Consider the following 20243-nt stretch of genomic DNA (forward strand, 5'->3'; position numbering starts at 1 on the left):
TTTAGCCCTTCAATGCTGCTCCATCATGAGGGGCAGCACGGTGGTGCAGTGGTTAGCACTGCTGTCTCACGGCGCCAAGGTCCCAGGTTTGATCCCAGCCCTGGGTGACTGTCCGTGTAGAGTTTGCACATTCTCCCTGTGTTTGTGTGGGTTCCGCCCCCACAACCCAAAGATGTGCAGTGTAGGTGGATTGGCCACGTTAAAATGCCCCTTAATAGGAAAAAATTAATTGGGTACTCTAAATTTATTTTTTTTTAAATCATGCTGCACCATTCAATCAGGTCATGGCCTGAAATTTTGGGAAGCTGAACACTCTGGATTTGCAACCTGAAAGTCGACACATAACCTGTCCCCATCAACTCTGGCAGGCCTACTGACATTTCATGCTCATTTAAGCATTCACCCTTGGAAGGAATTCCCACTTTGGAGAGCTGTTCGCGAGTCTAATTAGCTGATTGTTCTCCAGCCCACTCAGGCACTGTTTGAAGTGGCCAGCAAAGGTACCGCAGCATTCTACCTTAGTTCAAGCCCTGGGACCGCACTTGACTAAACTTCCAGGAGGTGAGAGTGATGGAGAATCCCGCTCCACTCCTTTTGATCCCTTGTCCCACTATTTACTTTAAAGCCAACTCTACTTCTCTAGTTATGCAGTTTGCAAGAACCTTGGTCCCTGCATGTTTCAGATGTGGGCAGCTCCAACTGTACAACCCCAACTTTCTGGTATTGGAGCCAGTGCCCCACAAACCAAACCCTCTTTTCCCATGCCATTGATTGAGACACATGTTTATTGATCCAATTGTATGTATCCTATCCAATTTGCACATGGGTCAGGTAATAATTTAGAGATTATAACCTTTGATATTCAGCTTTTTAATTTAGTGCCTAGTTCCTCATATTCTTTATATCTAACCTTTTTTCTTGTTCTACATGCGTTATTGGTACTTACAGGAACCATGACACCTGGATCCTCTCCCTCCCTCTGCAAATTCCTCTCCAGCCAAAGAAGATGTCTTGAACCTTGGCACTGGGCAGGCAACACAATCGTCTGGACTCTTGCTGTTCGCTGCAGAAAACAGTGTCAATCCCCTTCAGTATACTGTCCACTACGACCACTCCACTATTATATGGTCTCTTCCCAATCGATTGATTTGAATTTCCCCAATAACGGGGCTGTTCCTTGATCACTGGGCGGTTCTTGGGGTTTATTGTTTCAGACTCCACTGGCACCGGGATGTCTGACCTTCTATAGAATGTAGCGATTGCAGTTAACTGTTGTGTGCATTTTGCCTGGAAATCACCGGGATCGCTTCATTAGTATGCAAACTGCTAGTTTCTTTTCTGTCTGGTTTCTTTAGCAGCCAGAATACACAGAGAGGTTCTGCAAACTGCTTGTCTCTTTGTAACTGTCCATTTTTCCCTGTAACCTTTGCGTTATTCCATTTTGTGTGAGGAAGTGGCCAACCCAGGTGGCTACACTGGGCAATAGGAGTCAGAGAGTAGTGGTGGAAGAGAGTGTCTCAAAGTGGAGAAAGGTGACTAGTGGTGTTCCACAGGGATCCGTGCTTGGACCACTGTTGTTTGTGATATACATAAATGGTCTGGACGAAGGTATAGGAGGTCTGATGGAGTTCAATCCAAGCAAATGCGAGGTGATGCATTTTGGAAGATCCAATTCAAGAGCGGACTCTACGGTAAATGGAAGTGTCCTGGGGAAAATTGATCTACAGAGAGATCTGGGAGTTCAGGTCCATTGTACCCTGAAGGTGGCAACGCAGGTGAATAGAGTGGTCAAGAAGGCAGACAGCATGCTTGCCTTCATCGGATGGGGTATTGAGTATAAGAGTAGGCAGGTCATGTTACAGTTGTATAGGAGTTTGGTTAGGCCACATTTGGAATACTGCGTGTAGTTCTGGTCGCCACATTACCAGAAGGATGTGGATGCTTTAGAGAGGGTGCAGAGGAGGTTCACCAGAATGTTGCCTGGTATGGAGTGTGCTAGCTATGAAGAAAGGTTGAGTAGATTATGATTGTTTTCGTTGGAAAGACAGAGGTTGAGGGAGGACCTAATTGAGGTCTACAAAATTATGAGAGGTATGGACAGGGTGGATAGCAACAATCTTTTTCCAAGAGTGGGGGTGTCAGTTACAAGGGGTCACAATTTCAAGGTGAGAGGGGGAAAGTTTAAGGGAAATGTGCGTGGAAAGTTTTTTACGCAGAGGGTGGTGGCTGCCTGGAACGCTTTGCCAGCGGAGGTGGTAGAGGCGGGCACGATAGCGTCATTTAAGATGCATCTAGACAGATATATGAACGGGCGGGGAACAGAGGGAAGTAGATCCTTGGAAAATAGGCGACAGGTTTAGATAAAGGATCTGGATTGGCGCCGGCTGGGAGGGCCGAATGGCCTGTTCCTGTGCTGTAATTTTCTTTGTTCTTTGTTCATTGCACTGGGAGGGGGGCTCCGGCTAGGGCTGGAGGGACTGGTGAGGAGTGGACCGGGGTTGGCGAGGGTGGTTACAGGGGGCAATTTATGGCAGGCTGGGTCTGCATGTGGCCGTGCCGCATGTGGCCGGTTCCATGTTGTACGGTGCCTCCGCCACAGGCTGTCGCCGTGCGCACGTGCAGCTATGGACAGCCATTCTGCGGTTCTATTCGTCGGTAAAGCTGGGGGCTTTGCGCAGAATGGCTGCTGGCCCCCCACCGGATGAAGGGTTGTGTGGGGGGCGCCGCTGACTTTTTGGTCATAAGACGAGACAGATCCTGCGGACAAAGTCACAGAATCGGTGAATTGTCGCTGGCGCAGAATTTGTGGAGTTCCACGATAGCAAAACGGGCACCGCACCTGGACCGATTCCATTACTGTTAAGGGGCTATGCTTACCACTATGCTACCGTACCGGGCATCGAAGGATGCCGTCCGAGCTGCTCTCGTCATCAGAGCTCGGCTCACAGGGGTGCTCCGGCTGTGGCATTGGCTGGGGGTGGGTGACACCCGATGGACCTGCTTCATCTCAAGCAGATCCTGCAAGTCAAGACACATGATTAGACTGCGGTATGTGGGGGGAGGGGTGGGGGGGGGTGGGAGTGAGGGTTAGGGTGGGGGCGCGGGGGTGGTGAGGGTGGGGTGTGGTTGAGGGTGGTTTGGGGATGATGGTGCTAGTGAGGGTAGGGATGTGGGTGGTGTGGGCGCTTTGTTGTGGGGGGGGGGGTGTTGACACACATGTCGTGAGGAACCACAACTCAGCATGGCCTCATTTCCTCCGCCCTGGTGACCTGCCTTTCCTCTGGGTTGCCGACCATGTCCAGTACCCTATGTTCTGCCACGGTCAGGGGCTGCAGGTCCGAAGGTTTTGCTCTAGTTTTCTCCCACTCGCAGTGGTTATGGACAGCTTTTTCCTGTATGTGGGTGTGTTTGTGGAGGGGTGCAGGGGGGTGATGGGGAGAGGGGAACTGGAAATAACAAGTGTCAGACAGTCCAATGGATACAGCGCAGGAGTTGGGCAGCTCATGGCCTCAGTGGCCAGGGCACCCGACCATGGTACTAGCATGTAGTGCAGGGTGGAGGTTTGACCACCTTCCAGGTTCCGGAGGGGGGGTGGGGGTGTAGGGTTATGGGTGTGTGCAACGGGGCTAGTGCCAGGGGCACAGTTCTGCCAACTCACCCTGGCCGCCCTGAGGACGTCATGCAGTTTTTTAAAGCACTGCTGGCCGGTCTGGACTGTGATACTGGTGCACTGACTGCCTCTTCCAACTGTGCACAGGCATGGTGAACACCTGGTTGGCAGCCTCCTTCACGGGCCAGGGGTACAGGAGGGGTACTGCTTCTCCTCCACCACGTCCAGGAGGGCCTCCAGCTCAGCATGGGGGAATCTCGGGGTTGGTCTCCTTGCTGCCATCTTGTTGGCTGGGATGGTGTGTGTGGGGAGTGAAGTGTGAATATGCAGCTTCAGGTTGTCAGCCTCCTAAGTGTCAATCATGGACTCAGCAAATTCCACACCTTTTCTCACTGGAATCGATTTTGATCCACATGCCGCCGATGCTAGCCCCTTAACAGTAAATGAATCAGTCCAGGTGCAGTGGCAGCTTTACTATCGTGTAAGTCCACAAATCCTGCGCCGGCCTCACCACTTAGCCTCAGAAATGGAGAATCCAGCGCATTAAATATCTCCATCAAATCTCCTCCTAGTCTTCTTTTCTCCAAGGAAAACAGTCCCAATCTCTCCAACTCATCCTCTACAACTCCTTAACCCTGGATTTTTCCAGAGTGGGAGAGCTGACTGGTGGTGATTTAACCTCAGATGAGAGCAAGTTTGAGAAGGCCTTGGAGAACCTCAACCAGAAAGGCTTTACTCCGCATCAAGAACCAGCATCCAGTCAACCCAGCTAACTGACCTCCTTCAGTGGATAGCACTGTGGCTTCACAGTTCCAGGGTCCCAGGTTCGATTCCCCGCTAGGTCACTGTCTGTGCAGAGTCTGCATGTTCTCCCCTTGTCTGGGTGGATTTCCTTCGGCTGCTCCGGTTTCCTCCCACAGTTCAAAGGCGTGCAGGTTAGGTATATTGGCCATGCTAAATTGCCCTAGGTGGCCAAAAAGGTTAGGAGGGGGTTATTGGGTTATGGGGGTAGGGTGGAAGTGGGTTGGTGCAAACTTGATGGGCCGAATGGCCTCCTTCTGCATTGTATGTGCTATGGTCTATGTTAAGTGATCAATATAATTAAACAATTAATTAAAAGTTAGGCCTCATCTGGAGATTGTGCCCAGTTCTGCATGCCATAGTTGTGAAAGCATTGTAGAGAGCACAGAGGAGAGTCACAAGAATGATTCCAGGGGTAAAGAGTTGCAGAGGATGAGTTGAAGAGGTTGGGACTGTTCCCCTTGGAGAGAAGAAGGAAAACAGGGGATTTGATAGAGATGTTTTAAATCATGAGTGGGCTGGACAGAGTAGATATGAAGAAATTGTTCCCGCTTGTAAAAATATCAAGAATGAGGAGACACAGATTTAGAGTGATTTTATAAAAGAAGCAAATGCAACGTGAGAAAAAGCTTTTTCACACACCGAGTAGTTTGGGTCTGAAATATACTGCCTGGAAGTGTGGTGGATGCAGGTTCAATCATGGCATTCAAGGAAGCATTAGATGATTATTTGAGTATGAACAATGTGCAGGGGTATGGGGAAATGGCAGGGGAATGGCACGAAGTTGTGATGCTCATTTGGAGAGTTGGTGCAGGCACGATAGGCCAAATGGTCTCTTTCTGCGCTGTAACGATTTTGTGATTCTGTGATAGCACATTTAGTGTTTTGGTGCTGTAAAAGCTTGCAACTTAAATCTTGGCATATCATTCCTATCAATTCAAAATTCAACTTTCTTTGTTAAAATCTCATAATCTTATCAGAAGTAGGAGTAGGCCATTCGGTTCCTCGAGCCTGCTCCAACATTGAATGTGATCATAGCTGATCTTATTGTGGCCTTAATGTCATTTTCTTCCATATCTCCCATGATCTCAACACCCTTGGCAATGCCTAGCTCTGTCTAACAGCCTTGAATATGTTCAATGACTCCACTACTCTCTTTGGAACAGAATTACAAAGACTAACAACTCTCAGAGAAGAAATTGCTCTTCATTTCTAACTTGAATGGTACATCCTTTATTTTAAATTGTATCCACTTGTGCTAGATTTCCCCAAAGGAGAAATCGTGGGGCAGCACGGTAGCATGGGGGGCAGCACGGTAGCATGGTGGTTAGCATAAATGCTTCACAGCTCCAGGGTCCCAGGTTCGATTCCCGGCTGGGTCACTGTCTGTGTGGAGTCTGCATGTCCTCCCCGTGTGTGCGTGGGTTTCCTCCGGGTGCTCCGGTTTCCTCCCACAGTCCAGAGATGTGCGGGTTAGGTGGATTGGCTATGCTAAATTGCCCGTAGTGTCCTAAAATTAAGGTTAAGGAGGGTGGGGGGGGGGGGGGGGGGGGGGGGGGGGGGGGGTTGTTGTTGGGTTACGGGTATAGGGTGGATACGTGGGTTTGAGTGGGGTCATCATTGCTCGGCACAACATCGAGGGCCGAAGGGCCTGTTCTGTGCTGTACTGTTCTATGTTCTATATTCTAAAACATCCTTTCAGCATCCCCCTCGTCAAGCCCCCTCAGAATCATATATGTTTCAAAAATACCACCTCTCATTCTTCAAAACTCAAATGAGTATAGGCCCAACCTGCTCAACCATTCCTTATAAGACAACCCTTTTAAAGTCCTGTATATTTGAAGCAAAGTTTCTCAACTTTCATGTTCTATTCCACTTGAAATAAACATAATTTACTTTCCTGCTTACTTGCTGTATCTGCATGTTTGTTGATTTTGTAATTCAGGGAGAAGAATACCCAAATACCCTTACACTCCTACATTTTGCAGCCTCCCTCTATTTAAATACTATTCTGTTTTTCTATTATTCCTGCCAAAGTGGCTAACCTCACATTTTCCCACATTATACAACCTCTTCAAAATTTATGTCCATCTCTATCTCTTTATAAATACTTTTTTATCCTCCTCACAACTTAGTTTTCTACTTATCCTTGCATTTGCAAACAAATTGGTTACAATACAGTCAGCCCCTTTATCTAAATCAGTAATATTAATGTAAATTCAGCCCCCAATACTAACTCTTGTAACATTTCACTAATTACAACTTACTGGCCTGAAAATAACCATAGAGAGCAAATTGGAATTAAACTGTGACTTCCATGGCTCAGAAGGCTTAATTCTGGGATAGCGTTGCTAACTCTGGTTGCGTAAATTTCGGACGGTTTCAACGAGTGACCGACCATTTCGAATTACCGCATCCAGAAAATCGATGTCATTCCATATCGCCCAATGTTCAGTCACAAAGTGCAATTTAATTTGATGTCTGTGTAGTAGTCACTGCATTTGAAGGATTTACATTAATGTATTTGATGTTATTCACAGGATAATAAGACATCTGTGGTTGAAAGTACCAAACCCTGCGAATAGTACGCTTGCCAGCTGGAGCCCAGGGAGCCTATCTCAGGTAAATGCCTCCATGCCACAGTAGCTAATGTCATGGGGTGACCAGAATCCAAAAGGTGTCGGTATCTGTCCACCCCCTTCGCTACAAACCCATCCCTCACTGTTATTTCCAAATCCATTGCCTGCCACTTAAGGGGCGTGAAATTAAGAGTTTCAATTATGCCAGTAGTTATAAATAAGATTATTAGCCTGGAACAACTTAACCTGAGTTAAGCAGAGTGCAAGCGAATTTGGGTGAGCATGGTCATTCAGTGAGGTGTTGTTCGATATGTAACAAATATATTTAAGCAAACAGAATTAAATTCGGACTGTTGGCTAAATTACAATAAAGACCAAAAGCATTTATCTAAATGTAATATATTGAACAAGTTTATCGCCAAGATTGAAACTAAATTAGCTGAGTAATATTTTAAAACCTCAAAACGCTTATTAGATAAGTGACAAGGTAATGTATCGCATCGATGTGGGAGTTCGTAGAAACCAAGCTTCAGATACTGTGATGCACCAGAGAGGAGAAAAGTTCCCTTTTATTCATGGAGGCATAAACTGAGGCTAGTCAAATTAAACATATCCAATTCTGATGGCACTTGACAAGGTGCGGCCACACCTGGAGTATTGTGTTCAGTTTTGGTTTCCTTACCTGAGAAAGGACGTACTGGCGCTGGAGGGTGTGCAGAGGAGATTAACTAGGTTAATCCCAGAGCTGTAGGGGTTGGATTACAAGGAGAGGTTGAGTAGACTGGGACTGTACTCGTTGGAATTTAGAAGGATGAGGGGGGATCTTATTGAAACATTTAAAATTATGAAGGGAATAGATAGGATAGATTAGGGGGCCACACGGTAGCATGGTGGTTAGCATCAATGCTTCACAGCTCCAGGGTCCCAGGTTCGATTCCCGGCTGGGTCACTGTCTGTGTGGAGTATGCACGTCCTCCCCGTGTGTGCGTGGGTTTCCTCCGGGTGCTCCGGTTTCCTCCCACAGTCCAAAGATGTGCAGGTTAGGTGGATTGGCCATGCTAAATTGCCCGTAGTGTAAGGTTAATGGGGGGATTGTTGGGTTATGGGTATACGGGTTACGTGGGTTTAAGTAGGGTGATCATTGTTCGGCACAACATCGAGGGCCGAAGGGCCTGTTCTGTGCTGTACTGTTCTATGTTCTATGTTCTATGTTCTAGATGCGGGCAGGTTGTTTCCACTGGCGGGTGACAGCAGAACTAGTTGGCATAGCGTCAAAATAAGGGGAAGTAGATTTAGGACTGATTTTAGGAGGAACTTCTTCACCCAAAGCGTTGTGAATTTATGGAATTCCTTGCTCAGTGAAGCAGTTGAGGTTTCTTCATTAAATATTTTTAAGATAACGATAGATAGTTTTTTGAAGAATATAGAAAAAAAGGTTTATGGTGAAAGTGGAGCTGAGTCCACAAAAGATCAGCCATGATCTCATTGAATGGCGGAGCAGGCTCAAGGGGCCAGATTACATAGATTACATAGAATTTACAGTGCAGAAGGAGGCCATTCAGCCCATCGAGTCCGCACCGGCTCTTGGAAAGAGCACCCTACCCCTACCAAGGTCAACACCTCCACCCTATCCCCATAACTCAGTAACCCCACCCAACACTAAGGGCAATTTTGGACACTAAGGGCAATTTATCATGGCCAATCCACCTAACCCGCACATCTTTGGACTGTGGGAGGAAACCGGAGCACCCGGAGGAAACCCACGCACACACGGGGAGGATGTGCAGACTCCGCACAGACAGTGACCCAAGCCGGAATCGAACCTGGGACCCTGGAGCTGTGAAGCAATTGTGCTATCCACAATGCTACCGTGCTGCCCAGATGGCCTACTCCTGCTCTTAGTTCTTATGTTCTTTACAGCTCCCCATGTATTTTGGGGGGAAATGGAGGGGCTTGTAAAATACAGCTTGTGGCCTGGTCACTGTCTATCTGTCTATCCCAGCCTACCTCCCATTTCACAGGGAGTGGTGGAGGCCCTGCTACTATTTGATATTTCAAGGCAATTAATAGCCACTTAAGTACCTCATTGTGCCTCCAGCACTATATTACCTATCAGATAGAAGGCAACGATAATTGACTAGCCTGGCAGCTTTTACTGCGTGGGCGGGTGCCAGATAAGAGAACAAACAAAGATACTGTGCGCCCAGTCTTTCAAATTTGGCGTGCACCACCCCTTCCCACCTCCACTCTCTTTGCTGAACTCATCTCAAGCCTGGCATTTAATTGCTCTTCTTTGATCTGCAGTTCAAGCAGTGTCCACCAATCGAACAGGGGCTGCTGGGGTTACAGACCTGCTGGCCAATCAGAGGAGCTGGTAGCTATCTAAATGAGACATTCCTTACCTGATGGGGGTGTAAACCTTAACCGTAGGCCAGTCGGGTCCTGTAGAGATTTTAATAACTGCAGGCAGTGGGCTAAACAGCCATGGGTTTCTGTGTCGTGGGTGATGGGACACGTAACTCGAAACACCCTGCCCCATATGTTCCCTATAACTCTTCACTCCCAGAATGTTCAAGAATCAGTCAACGAACAAAGAACAAAGAAAAGTACAGTGCAGGAACAGGCCGCTCGGCGCTCCAAGCCTGTGCCGACCATGCTGCCCGTCTAAACTAAAATCTTCTACACTTCCTGGGTCCATATCCCAATATTCCCATCCTATTCATGTATTTATCAAGATGCCCCTTAAATGTCACTTTTGTCCCTGCTTCCACCACCTCCTCCGGCAGCGAGTTTCAGACACCCAATACCCTCTCTGTAAAACATTTGCCTCGTACATCTGATCTAAACCTTGCCCCTTGCACCTTAAACCCATGCCCCCTAGTAATTGACCCCTCTACCCTGGGAAAAAGCCTCTGACTATCCATTTTGTCTATGCCCCTCATAATTTTGTAGACCTCTATCAGGTCGCCTGTCAACCTCTATCATTCCAGTGGGAACAAAACAAGTTTATTCAACCGCTCCTCATAACTAATGCCCTCCATACCAGGCAATATACCAGGTAAATCTCATCTGTACCCTCTCTAAAGCCTCCACATCCTTCTGCTAGTGTGGCGACCAGAATTGAAAACTATACTCCAAGTGTGGCCTGAGTAAGGTTCTATACAGCTGCAACATGACTTGCCAATTCTTATACTCAATGCCCCAGCCAATGAAGGCAAGCATGCCGTATGCCTTCTTGACTACATTCTCCACCTGTGTTGCCCCTTTCAGTGACCTGTGGACCTGTACACCTAGATCTCTCTGACTGTCAATACTCTTGAGGGTTCTACCATTCACTGTATATTCCCTACCTGCATTAGTCCTTCCAAAATGCATTACCTCACATTTGTCCAGATTAAACTCCATCTGCCATCTCTCTGCCCAAGTCTCCAAATGATCTAAATCCAGCTGTATCCTCTGACAGTCCTCATCACAATCTGCAATTCCACCAATCTTTGTGTCGTCTGCAAACTTACTAATCAGACCAGTTACATTTTTCTCCAAATCATTTATATATACTACGAACAGCAAAGGTCCCAGCACTGATCCCTGCAGAAAACCACTAGTCACAGCCTCCAATCAGGAAAGCACACTTCCATTGCTACTCTCTGCCTTCTTTGACCTAGCCAGTTCTGTATCCATCTTGCCAGCTCACCCCTGATCCCGTGTGACTTCACCTTTTGTACCAGTCTGCCATGAGGGACCTTGTCAAAGGCCTTACTGAAGTCCATATAGACAACATCCACTGCCCTACCTGCATCAATCATCTTTGTGACCTCTTCAAAAAACTATCAAGTTAGCGAGACACGACCTCCCCTTCACAGCCTCTCGCTAATACGTCCATTTGCTTCCAAATGGGAATAGATCCTGTGTCAAAGAATTCCCTTCCACTGACGTAAAGCTCACCGGCCTGTAGTTCCCTGGATTATCCATGCTAACCTTCTTAAACAAAGGAACAACATTGGCTATTCTCCAGTCATCCGGGACATCACCTAAAGACAGTGAGGATCCAAAGATTTCTGTCAAGGCCTCAGCAATTTCCTCTCTAACCTCCTTCAGTATTCTAGGGTAGATCCCATCAGGTCCTGGGGACTTATCTACCGTAATATTTTTCAAGACACCCAACACCTCGTCGCTTTGGATCTCAATGTGACCTAAGCTATCTACACGCCCTTCTCCAGACTCAACATCCACCAATTCCTTCTCTTTGGTGAATACTGATGGAAAATATTCACCTAGTACCTGACCCATTTCCTCTGGCTCCACACATAGATTCCCTTGCCTGTCCTTCAGTGGGCCAACCCTTTCACTGGCTACCCTCTTGCTTTTTATGTACGTGTAAAAAGCCTTGGGATTTTCCTTAACCCTATTTGCCAATGACCTTTTGTGACCCCTTTTAGCCCTCCTGATTCCTTGCTTAAGTTCCTTCCTACTTTTCTTATATTCCACACAGGCTTCATCTGTTCCCAGCCTTCTAGCCCTAACAATTGCCTCCTTTTTCTTTTTGACGAGGTCGACAATATTTCTTGTTATCTAAGGTTCCCGAAATTTGGCCGTATTTATACTTCTTCCGCACAGGAACATGCCGGTCCTGAATTCCTTTCAACTGACACTTGAAAGCCTCCCACATGTCAGATGTTGATTTACCCTCAAACATCCGCCCCCAATCTAGGTTCTTCAGTTCCCGCCTAATATTGTTATAATTAGCCTTCCCCCAATTTAGCACATTTACCCTCGGACCACTCTTGACTTAAGGCAAAAGAATGACTAGAGTAAGATTAGGGCCAATCAAGGATAGTAGTGGAAAGTTGTGTGTGGAATAAGAGGAGATAAGGGAAGCGTTAAATGGATATTTTTCATCAGTGTTTACACTGGAGAAAGACAATGTTGTCGAGGAGAATACTCAGGTACAGTCGACCAGGCTAGATGGGATTGAGGTTCACAAGGAGGAGGTGTTAGCAATTTTGGAAAGTGTAAAAATAGATAAGTCCCCTGGGCCAGATGGGATTTATCCTAGGATTCTCTGGGAAGCCAGGGAGGAGATTGCAGAGCCCTTGTCCTTGATCTTTATGTCGTCTTTGTTGACAGGAATAGTGCCGGAAGACTGGAGGATAGCAAATGTTGTCCCCTTGTTCAAGAAGGGGAGTAGAGACAACCCTGGTAATTATAGATCTATGAGCCTTACTTCGGTTTTGGGTAAAATGTTGGAAAATGTTATAAGAGATAGGGTTTATAATCATCTTGAAAAGAACAGGTTGATTAGCGATACTTAACACGGTTTTGTGAAGGGTAGGTCATGCCTCACAAACCTTATTGAGTTTTTTGAGAAGGTGACCAAACAGGTGGATGAGGGTAAAGCGGTTGATGTGGTGTATATGAATTTCAGTAAGGCGTTTGATAAGGTTCCCCACGGTAGGCTATTGCAGAAAATACGGAAGTATGGGATTGAAGGTGATTGAGCGGTTTGGATCAGTAATTGGCTAGCTGAAAGAAGACAGAGGGTGGTGGTTGATGGCAAATGTTCATCCTGGAGTTCAGTTACTAGTGGTGTACCGCAAGGATCTGTTTTGGGGCCACTGCTGTTTGTCATTTTTATAAATGACCTGGAAGAGGGTGTAGAAGGATGGGCTAGTAAATTTGCAGATGACACGAAGGTCGGTGGAGTTGTGGATAGTGCTGAAGGATGTTATAGATTACAGAGGGACATAGATAAGCTGCAGAGCTGGGCTGAGAGGTGGCATATGGAGTTTAATGCAGAAAAGTGTGAGGTGGTTCACTTTGGAAGGAGTAACAGGAATGCAGAGTACTGGGCTAATGGCAAGATTCTTGGTAGTGTAGATGAACAGAGAGATCTCGGCATCCAGGTACATAAATCCCTGAAAGTTGCCACCCAGGTTAATAGGGCTGTTAAGAAGGCATATGGTGTGCTAGCCTTTATGAGTAGGGGGATTGAGTTTCGGAGCCACGAGGTCATGCTGCAGCTGTACAAAACTCTGGTGCGGCCGCACCTGGGGTACTGCGCGCAGTTCTGGTCACCACATTATAGGAAGGATGTGGAAGTCTTGGAAAGGGTTCAGAGGAGATTTACTAGAATGTTGCCTGGTATGGAGGGAAGGTCTTACGAGGAAAGGCTCAGGGACTTGAGGTTGTTTTCGTTAGAGAGGAGAAGGCTGAGAGGTGACTTAATAGAGACATATAAAACAGTCATAGGGTTAGATAGGGTGGACGGTGAGAGTCGTTTTCCTCGAATGGTGATGACCAACACGAGGGGACATAGTTTTAAATTGAGGGGTGGTAGATATAGGACAGATGTCAGAGGTTTCTTTACTTAGAGAGTAGTAGGGGTGTGGAACGCCCTGCCTGCAACAGTCGTAGACTCGCCAAATTTAAGGGTATTTAAGTGGCCACTGGATAGACATATGGATGAAAATGGGGAATAGTGTAGGTCAGATAGGCTTCAGATGGTTTCATGGGTCGGCGCAACATCGAGGGCCGGAGGGCCCATATTGCGCTGTAATGTTCTATGTTCTATGAGACCTCAGGATGGAGAAGTTAAAACAATGAGACTTTCACATGGAGTGTTCTGGCTTTTGTAATGCAATTAATACAAAATATAGTCATATGAACTCTGACATGATGAATTGCCTGGACACAGCCATGTTACATTCAGTTCAATAAAGACATTACATTAGAAAGACTAAAATCCTGGAGCTCATGATATGGTGTCAGATGGAGCTGGGATTGAGTTTTGAAAAGCTGGAAGAGTAACCACAGCTGCTGCAAGAGGAACACCTAAATGTTCCAACCTGCTACATGCTGCTGAAAAAATTAACATAGACATGGAAAATCTAACACAACTGAAGGTTGCAAGTAAAATACTGGGTGAGTCAAAAATGGCCATAAATTTTCCACCCTTAGCTCTTGTTGAGATAAAAGGTGACGTGTGGCCGAAATGGTAATTTTTCCACTTGCAATTGCAAAACTGTGAGATTGCAATGCATTTAATTAACAAGTAGGAAATAATGTGAACAGCAACACTTTTGATACTGCTGGAGAGAGACTGCTTGATATTGTATTCCATCTTAAATCCATCTGAAGAACAGAAAAAACCCAATGCTGAAATGGTGAATGCCTTGGAGCCATGTTTTGAACCCAAGTGAATGTAACTTCTGAATGGCACATGTTCAACATTAATGTTCAAGGTTAAAAAGAGTCAGTGTGTGACTACAGTAACACGACTCGTGGCATCATGTGAATAAGGGCAATTAAATGATGATCTCATTAAAGACACTCCAAAGATGTGCAAGTTAGGTGGATTAGCCATGATCAATGTGCAGGGTTATGGGTATAAGATGGCCTTAGCAAGATGTTCGTCTTCATCGTTGATGTGTTGAAGGCTCCAAAGATGCTCCAAAGAAGTTTATCTGCTCCAGGGGAGTACTGGGCGATGAAGGGTACTCTGTCAGTCCAGTGTTTGTCTTCTGAGGAGGTTGGAGTGTTTTTTTGCTGTGGAGCATTGAAGCTGTCAATCGATGAGTCGAGCGCCATATCCCATATTTATGAGGGCATCTTTCAGCATATGTAGATGTCTGTTACATTCCTCCTCAGCTGAACAGATCCTGTGTATACAGAACGGAGAAACTACGACATCTTCTTTGGAGCCTTCAACACCTCATCGATGAATATTTTGACAAGCCATCCCCACACTCCCAATATTTGCCTTCAAACAACTGCACAACCTCAAACAGACCATTGTTTGCAGCAAACTACCCAGCCTTCAGGAGAACAGCGACCATGACACCAGACAACCCTGTAAGACGTGCCAGATCATCGACACGGATGCCACCATTACACGTGAGAACACCACCCACCAGGTACGCGATACATACTCGTGCGACTCAGCCAGCATTGTCTACATCATACGCTGCAGGAAAGGATGTTCCGAGGCGTGGTACATTGGAGAGACCATGCAGACGGTGTGACAATGGATGAACGGGCATCACGTGACAATCACCAAGCAGGAATGTTCCATTCCAGTCGGGGAACACTTGAACAGTCAAAGGCATTCAGCCTCTGATCTTTGAGTAAGTGTTCTCCAAGGCGGCCTTCAGGAAGCACAACAAGGCAGAATCAGTGAACAGAAACTGACAGCCAAGTTCTGCATGCAAGAGTATGGCCTCAACCGGGACCTTGGATTCATGTCTCAATACATTTAACCCCCAATCATTTGGGCTGGGCTTGTGAAATCCTACCAACTGTCCTGGCTCAAGACAATTCACACCTCTTTAACCTGTGATTATCTCTCTCTCTAGGTGCACTGTCTGGACCCGTAAAGACTTAACTACCTGCAAAGTCTCTCATTCAGTGCATCATCTTGCATCATTGGCTTTGTCTATATATGTGTTTGTGTAACCCACCTCTTCACTCACCTGATGAAGGAGCTACACTTCGAAAGCTAGTGATTTCAAATAAACCTGTTGGACTTTAACCTTATTTTGTAAGACTTCTTTCTGTGCCCACCCCAGCCCAACACCGGCACCTCCACATCATGATATTCATTGAAAGACAACAAATTAGTCTGACAGTCCATTGCAATGGCAAGAATGATTCTGGAGTTCCAGACTAAGGATGTGAGTCAACGGCCATTCATCTCAGGTCCGTAACCGTCTTTGGCACCCTAAACATCGTCCTCTTGCTGATCACTATTGCCAACCCCCTAGCCCTCGTCCCACAGCAGGAATGGTAGTTTTGTCCCACCCAGCCCTTTCTTACCTGCCGTCATTCCTGCTCTCTCAGGTGTATCTCTTGTAGGAAGACTATTTCGGCCCTCATATTTCTTAGATGGGTGAGGACTCTGGATCTTTTCACTGGGCCATTGAGTCCCCTTACATTCCAAGTGACTATCGTGGTGGGGGGTTTCTGTCCCCTCGCTCCTATGGGATTAACCATACTTACCTGGTTAATGCCCCCTGCTCTCCTGATAAGGGAGAGCAAGCGAGAGGAGTGCAGGGTAGGATGGGAGCCCCCCCCCCCCCCCCCCCCCCCCCGGGTCGGCATGCTGTTGCCCCTTGCCAAGTGCCCCTTCTACACTAGCTGTTGGTTTTCCAGCCCATGATACTACTCCTTCCATGCGGTCGGGTCCCTGCGCTCCGGGGTTTCCCTATGTCTAGGGGGCATCCGACATGGCCACCCATTGTGCGTCCGCCAAGCGGGCAGTCCCCTGCACTATGGAGTCTCCCTTCACCCAGAGACCGTACTGGGTGGGTGCTTGCAGCGATTCCTAGTTCTGAGCCCATGGTTGTGGCATTTTGTAGCCCTATTGTTATTCCCTTTCTCGCCTTGTTTGTCCCTCCCCCCTCTTCCCAGTCCCTCCCTTGCCCCCCTTTTCCCCCCTGTTCCGTATACCCCTCTTTTGTCCCTCTTTCCCCTGTTCCTATCATTTGCACTCCCGCCTCTGTTGCGTGGTCGTCGTGGACCCCCCCCTTCCCACCACCCCCGTCTGGCGCCTTCCTCCCTGTTGGGGGCACGCTGCGGCCCTGCTTTGTTGCATGTCCCCGGCGCTGACTTTCCAGTTAGTGTGGTGGCCCCCCTCGCAGGAGTTACTGTCTCACTTCTCCCTTGCCCGGCCTCTGTGGTTTTCTGCCCGCTCTTCCCCCATCCTATCCTGCACTCCTCTCGCTTGCTCTCCCTTCTCCACTACTCTCGTTCCCTCGTGCTGGGGCCTGGCTTCCCACCTGGAGCGGTCCCTCGGGTAGTGGTTTGTTTTTTGTTCAGGGTGCACTCGCCGTGGTGGGGGTGGGGGCTGGGGGGCCTGGCGTTTATATCCTAGCTGATGGTTTTCCAGCCCGTGTTCCTCAACAAACTTGTTTGCTTTTGCGGGATTTGTGAAGAAGTACTCTCTTTCTTGGTGTGTGACCCAGAGTTTTGCTGGGTATAGCATATCAAAACGCATGTTGCTCTTGTGAAGAGGTGCTTTCGTTCAATTGAATTCGGCCCGTCTCCTGGATAGGTCTGCCCCAATGTCCTCATAAACTCTAATGAAGTGTCCTTCCCATTTGCAGGTTCTGTTTTGCCTGGCCCAGCGCAGGATTGTTTCCCTGTCTTGGTACCGGTGCAGTTTAGCTATAACTACCCATGGTTGATCTCCTGCGCCGGGTGTGATCTGTCCATTTCTGGTGGGTTGGGAAAGTTTTCCTCCCAGCTAAGTTGCCCAGCATCTCAGCCACGTATGACGGAGGGTTTCTACCCTCGATCCCCTCTGGTAGGCCCACTATCCTGCCATTTTGCCTTCTCGAGCGATTTTCCTGATCGTCCACTCTGCCCTTCAGGCTCCCCTGTGTTGTGCCCAGTCTCGCCACCTCCTTCTCCAGGGACGTGATCCGGTCGCTCATGTCAGTCATGGCTTTTTCCAGCTCCAAAATGGTCGGCTCTTGGGCTTCCGGTTTCTACTCTTGGGCTTCCAGTTTCTCCTCTGCTGTGCCCAGGGTGAGCTGCACCTCCGCCAGGGCCTTGGCCATTGCTGCCTGCACTGCGGTCTCTATGTCTACACTGATCCCTGCCTTGTTATCTTTCTGATGTTCCCTCAGTGCCTCGGCAAAGGCACCCTTCCAGTTCCAGTTCCCCCCGGCCCAAGGGGAAAATGCACCAGTCTGTCCGATTCTTTTGTTGCGGCGAACCTTCCGATCCGCCGCTTTGTGCGCTGATTAGCTTGTCTGAACGGTCTCGCCCATTGCCCTGTCTGCTTTCGGTGCCCTTTCTCCCTCTGCTTTGGTTTCCTTCTGGCATTTTTTTTCTTCACCTTTTTTCCCCCTTTCTTTTGTTCCCTCCCCTTTTCTTCCCCCTTCCTTCTCTCCTTTAGCACTTTTATTTTTAAAAACTCTTCAAAAAAAATTATTTTTTGTTTAAAAAGTAAAAAAATTCAAAATTCCTTCTCTTTAAAAGTTTTCTTTTCAATAAGTTTTTTTTTGAAAAAGGGGAAGTTCTTTTTTTTCTCACTTACCCAGGGTCGAGAGAGAGAGAGGCTTCTGGTCGGGCAGGGAGTCCCTCTTTGTCTTTGTTCCGCTGCCTGCCTCATGGTGGTGGCCGCTGGGGGGGGGGGGGGGGGGGGAGGGGGTGTTCGGTCTTTGCTGCTGGCACGGTCCCCACCTTGGTCCGGGCCGCCGCTCGTCTTACCCCGCGTTCTCCTGCTGTGCGTGGGGGGGGGGGGGGTTCACTCCGCTCCCGAGCGCCCAGGTCTCCCACTTTAATGCGCTTCGGATCCGGGTTTGTCTTCGTCCCCACTCTCTTGTTATGGCTGGCCCAAATGGATGAATTTGCACGCTTGGATGCATGTTCTCGGCGAGGAGCGGGACGCAACTTTGTTCCCCCCCAGGAGCTCCTCCACCAGCTCCTCCACCAGCGACCACAGTGATTTGGCCTCCACAGCCTTCTGCGGTAAAGAGTTCCACAGATTCACCACCCTCTGGCTGAAGAAATTCCTCCTCATCTCAGTTTTAAAGGATTGTCCCTTAAGTCTGAGATGGTGTAGAAAATAGTCTATGCCTAAATTCCACCTTCCAAAGTACATAACCTCACACTTTATCACATTTTATTTAATTTGCCACTTCATTGCCCACTCTCCCAGCTTGTCCAAATCCTTCTGCATCCCTCTTGTGTCCTCAATACTACCTGTCCCTCTACTGTCCCCCTAGTAATTGACTCTTCCACCCTGGAAAAAGCTTCTGACTATCCATTCTGTCCATGCCCCTCATAATCGTATAGACTTCTATCAGGTCGCCCCTCAACCTCCGTCGTTGCAGTGAGAACAAACCGAGTTTATTCAACCTCTCCTCACAGGTAATGCCCTCCATACCAGGGAACATCCTGGAAAATCTTTTCTGCACCTCTCCAAAGCCTCCACATCCTCTGGTAGTGACCAGAATTGAACACTGTTTTCCAAGTGTGGTCTAGCTAAGGTTCTATAAAGCTGCAACAGGACTTGTCAAGTTTTATACTCTATGCCCTGGCCGATGAAGGCAAACATGCCGTATGCCTTCTTGACTACCTTCTCCACCGGTGTTGCCACTTTCAGTGACCTATGGGCCTATACACACAGATCCCTCTGCCTATCGATACTCTTAAGGGTTCTGCCATTTACTGTATATTTCCCATCTGTATTAGACATTCTAAAACACATTACCTGATATTTGTCTGGATTAAATTCCATCTGTCATCTCTCCGCCCAAGTCTCCAACCGATCTATATCCTGCTGTATCCTCTGATAGTCCTCATCGCTATCCATAATTCCACCAACTTTTCTGTTGTCTACAAACCTAGTAATCAAACCAGTTACATTTTCCTCCAAATCATTTATATGTATTACAAACAGCAAGCATCCCAACACTGATCCCTGAGGATCGCCACTACTGGCAAGAACTGATTTTCTTGTCACTGTAGATTCTGACCACTAGGAGTGAGATCAAGTGATCTCAATGATGACAGGAGATAAATAGAATGCATGAAAGCACATTTCAGTCATTACCGTTTTCCAGACATTGTGATGAGTGACCATGGCCCTCAGTTTACAATTAAAGAATTCAACCGCTCCACAAAAGAGTGTGAAATACAACACTGCAAATTATTTCCACATTATCCTCAGTCAAAGGAAAAGGCTGAGGTGGTATTAAAAATCACCAGAAATTGTCAAGAAATTGAGCAAATGTATAGAAGGCAATCCTCGTGCAGAGAAACACACCGACTGAAGGTATTGAAAGTAGTTCAGACCAAAGACGAATGTCACATTGCAAAGTCTCTTCAAATAGCAAAATGCTACTGAAACCAGAAGTGGTAATAGGTGTGAATGAAAAATATCAAGGCGTAATGACAGAACACCAAGGCTGAAATTCGTTGGCCGTTTAATGGCGGCGGGATTCTCTGATCCCGGGTTTCCCGGTGGCGTGAGGTTGCTTCAATAGGAAATCTCATTTACAGTGACAAGAGCAGAGAATCCTGCCATGACTGAGCGGTGTGCCACCTCCCACTGCCGAGAAACATGCGACTGAGGGGGCCGGAGGATCCAGCCACATATTTCAGCTGGACAAAATTGCCAAGCCATACCAGAGCTGAGCATTGGAGAGTCAGTCAGGGCACAAACCAAAAGCACTTTTGGAGTCGATCCATGTGGCAATTTGGCACATGAGTAGAGCAGTTGTCACCTCAATTGTGTGCAAGGTAGT

General features: G+C 47.5%; 1 protein-coding gene across 1 annotated transcript in view; it reads left to right on the forward strand.

The window, feature by feature from the left end:
• The window catches only part of LOC119969069 (interleukin-6 receptor subunit beta-like), a 291637-nt gene that overhangs the window by 263957 nt on the left and 7437 nt on the right, over nucleotides 1–20243 (forward strand). The window contains exon 15 of the mRNA XM_038802271.1: nucleotides 6952–7033. Coding sequence (XP_038658199.1) covers nucleotides 6952–7033 — 82 coding nt within the window. The remainder of the gene's footprint in view (nucleotides 1–6951; nucleotides 7034–20243) is intronic.

The sequence above is a fragment of the Scyliorhinus canicula genome, chromosome 1 (assembly GCF_902713615.1).
Source record: "Scyliorhinus canicula chromosome 1, sScyCan1.1, whole genome shotgun sequence".
In the NCBI taxonomy this organism is placed as follows: Eukaryota; Metazoa; Chordata; class Chondrichthyes; order Carcharhiniformes; family Scyliorhinidae; genus Scyliorhinus; species Scyliorhinus canicula.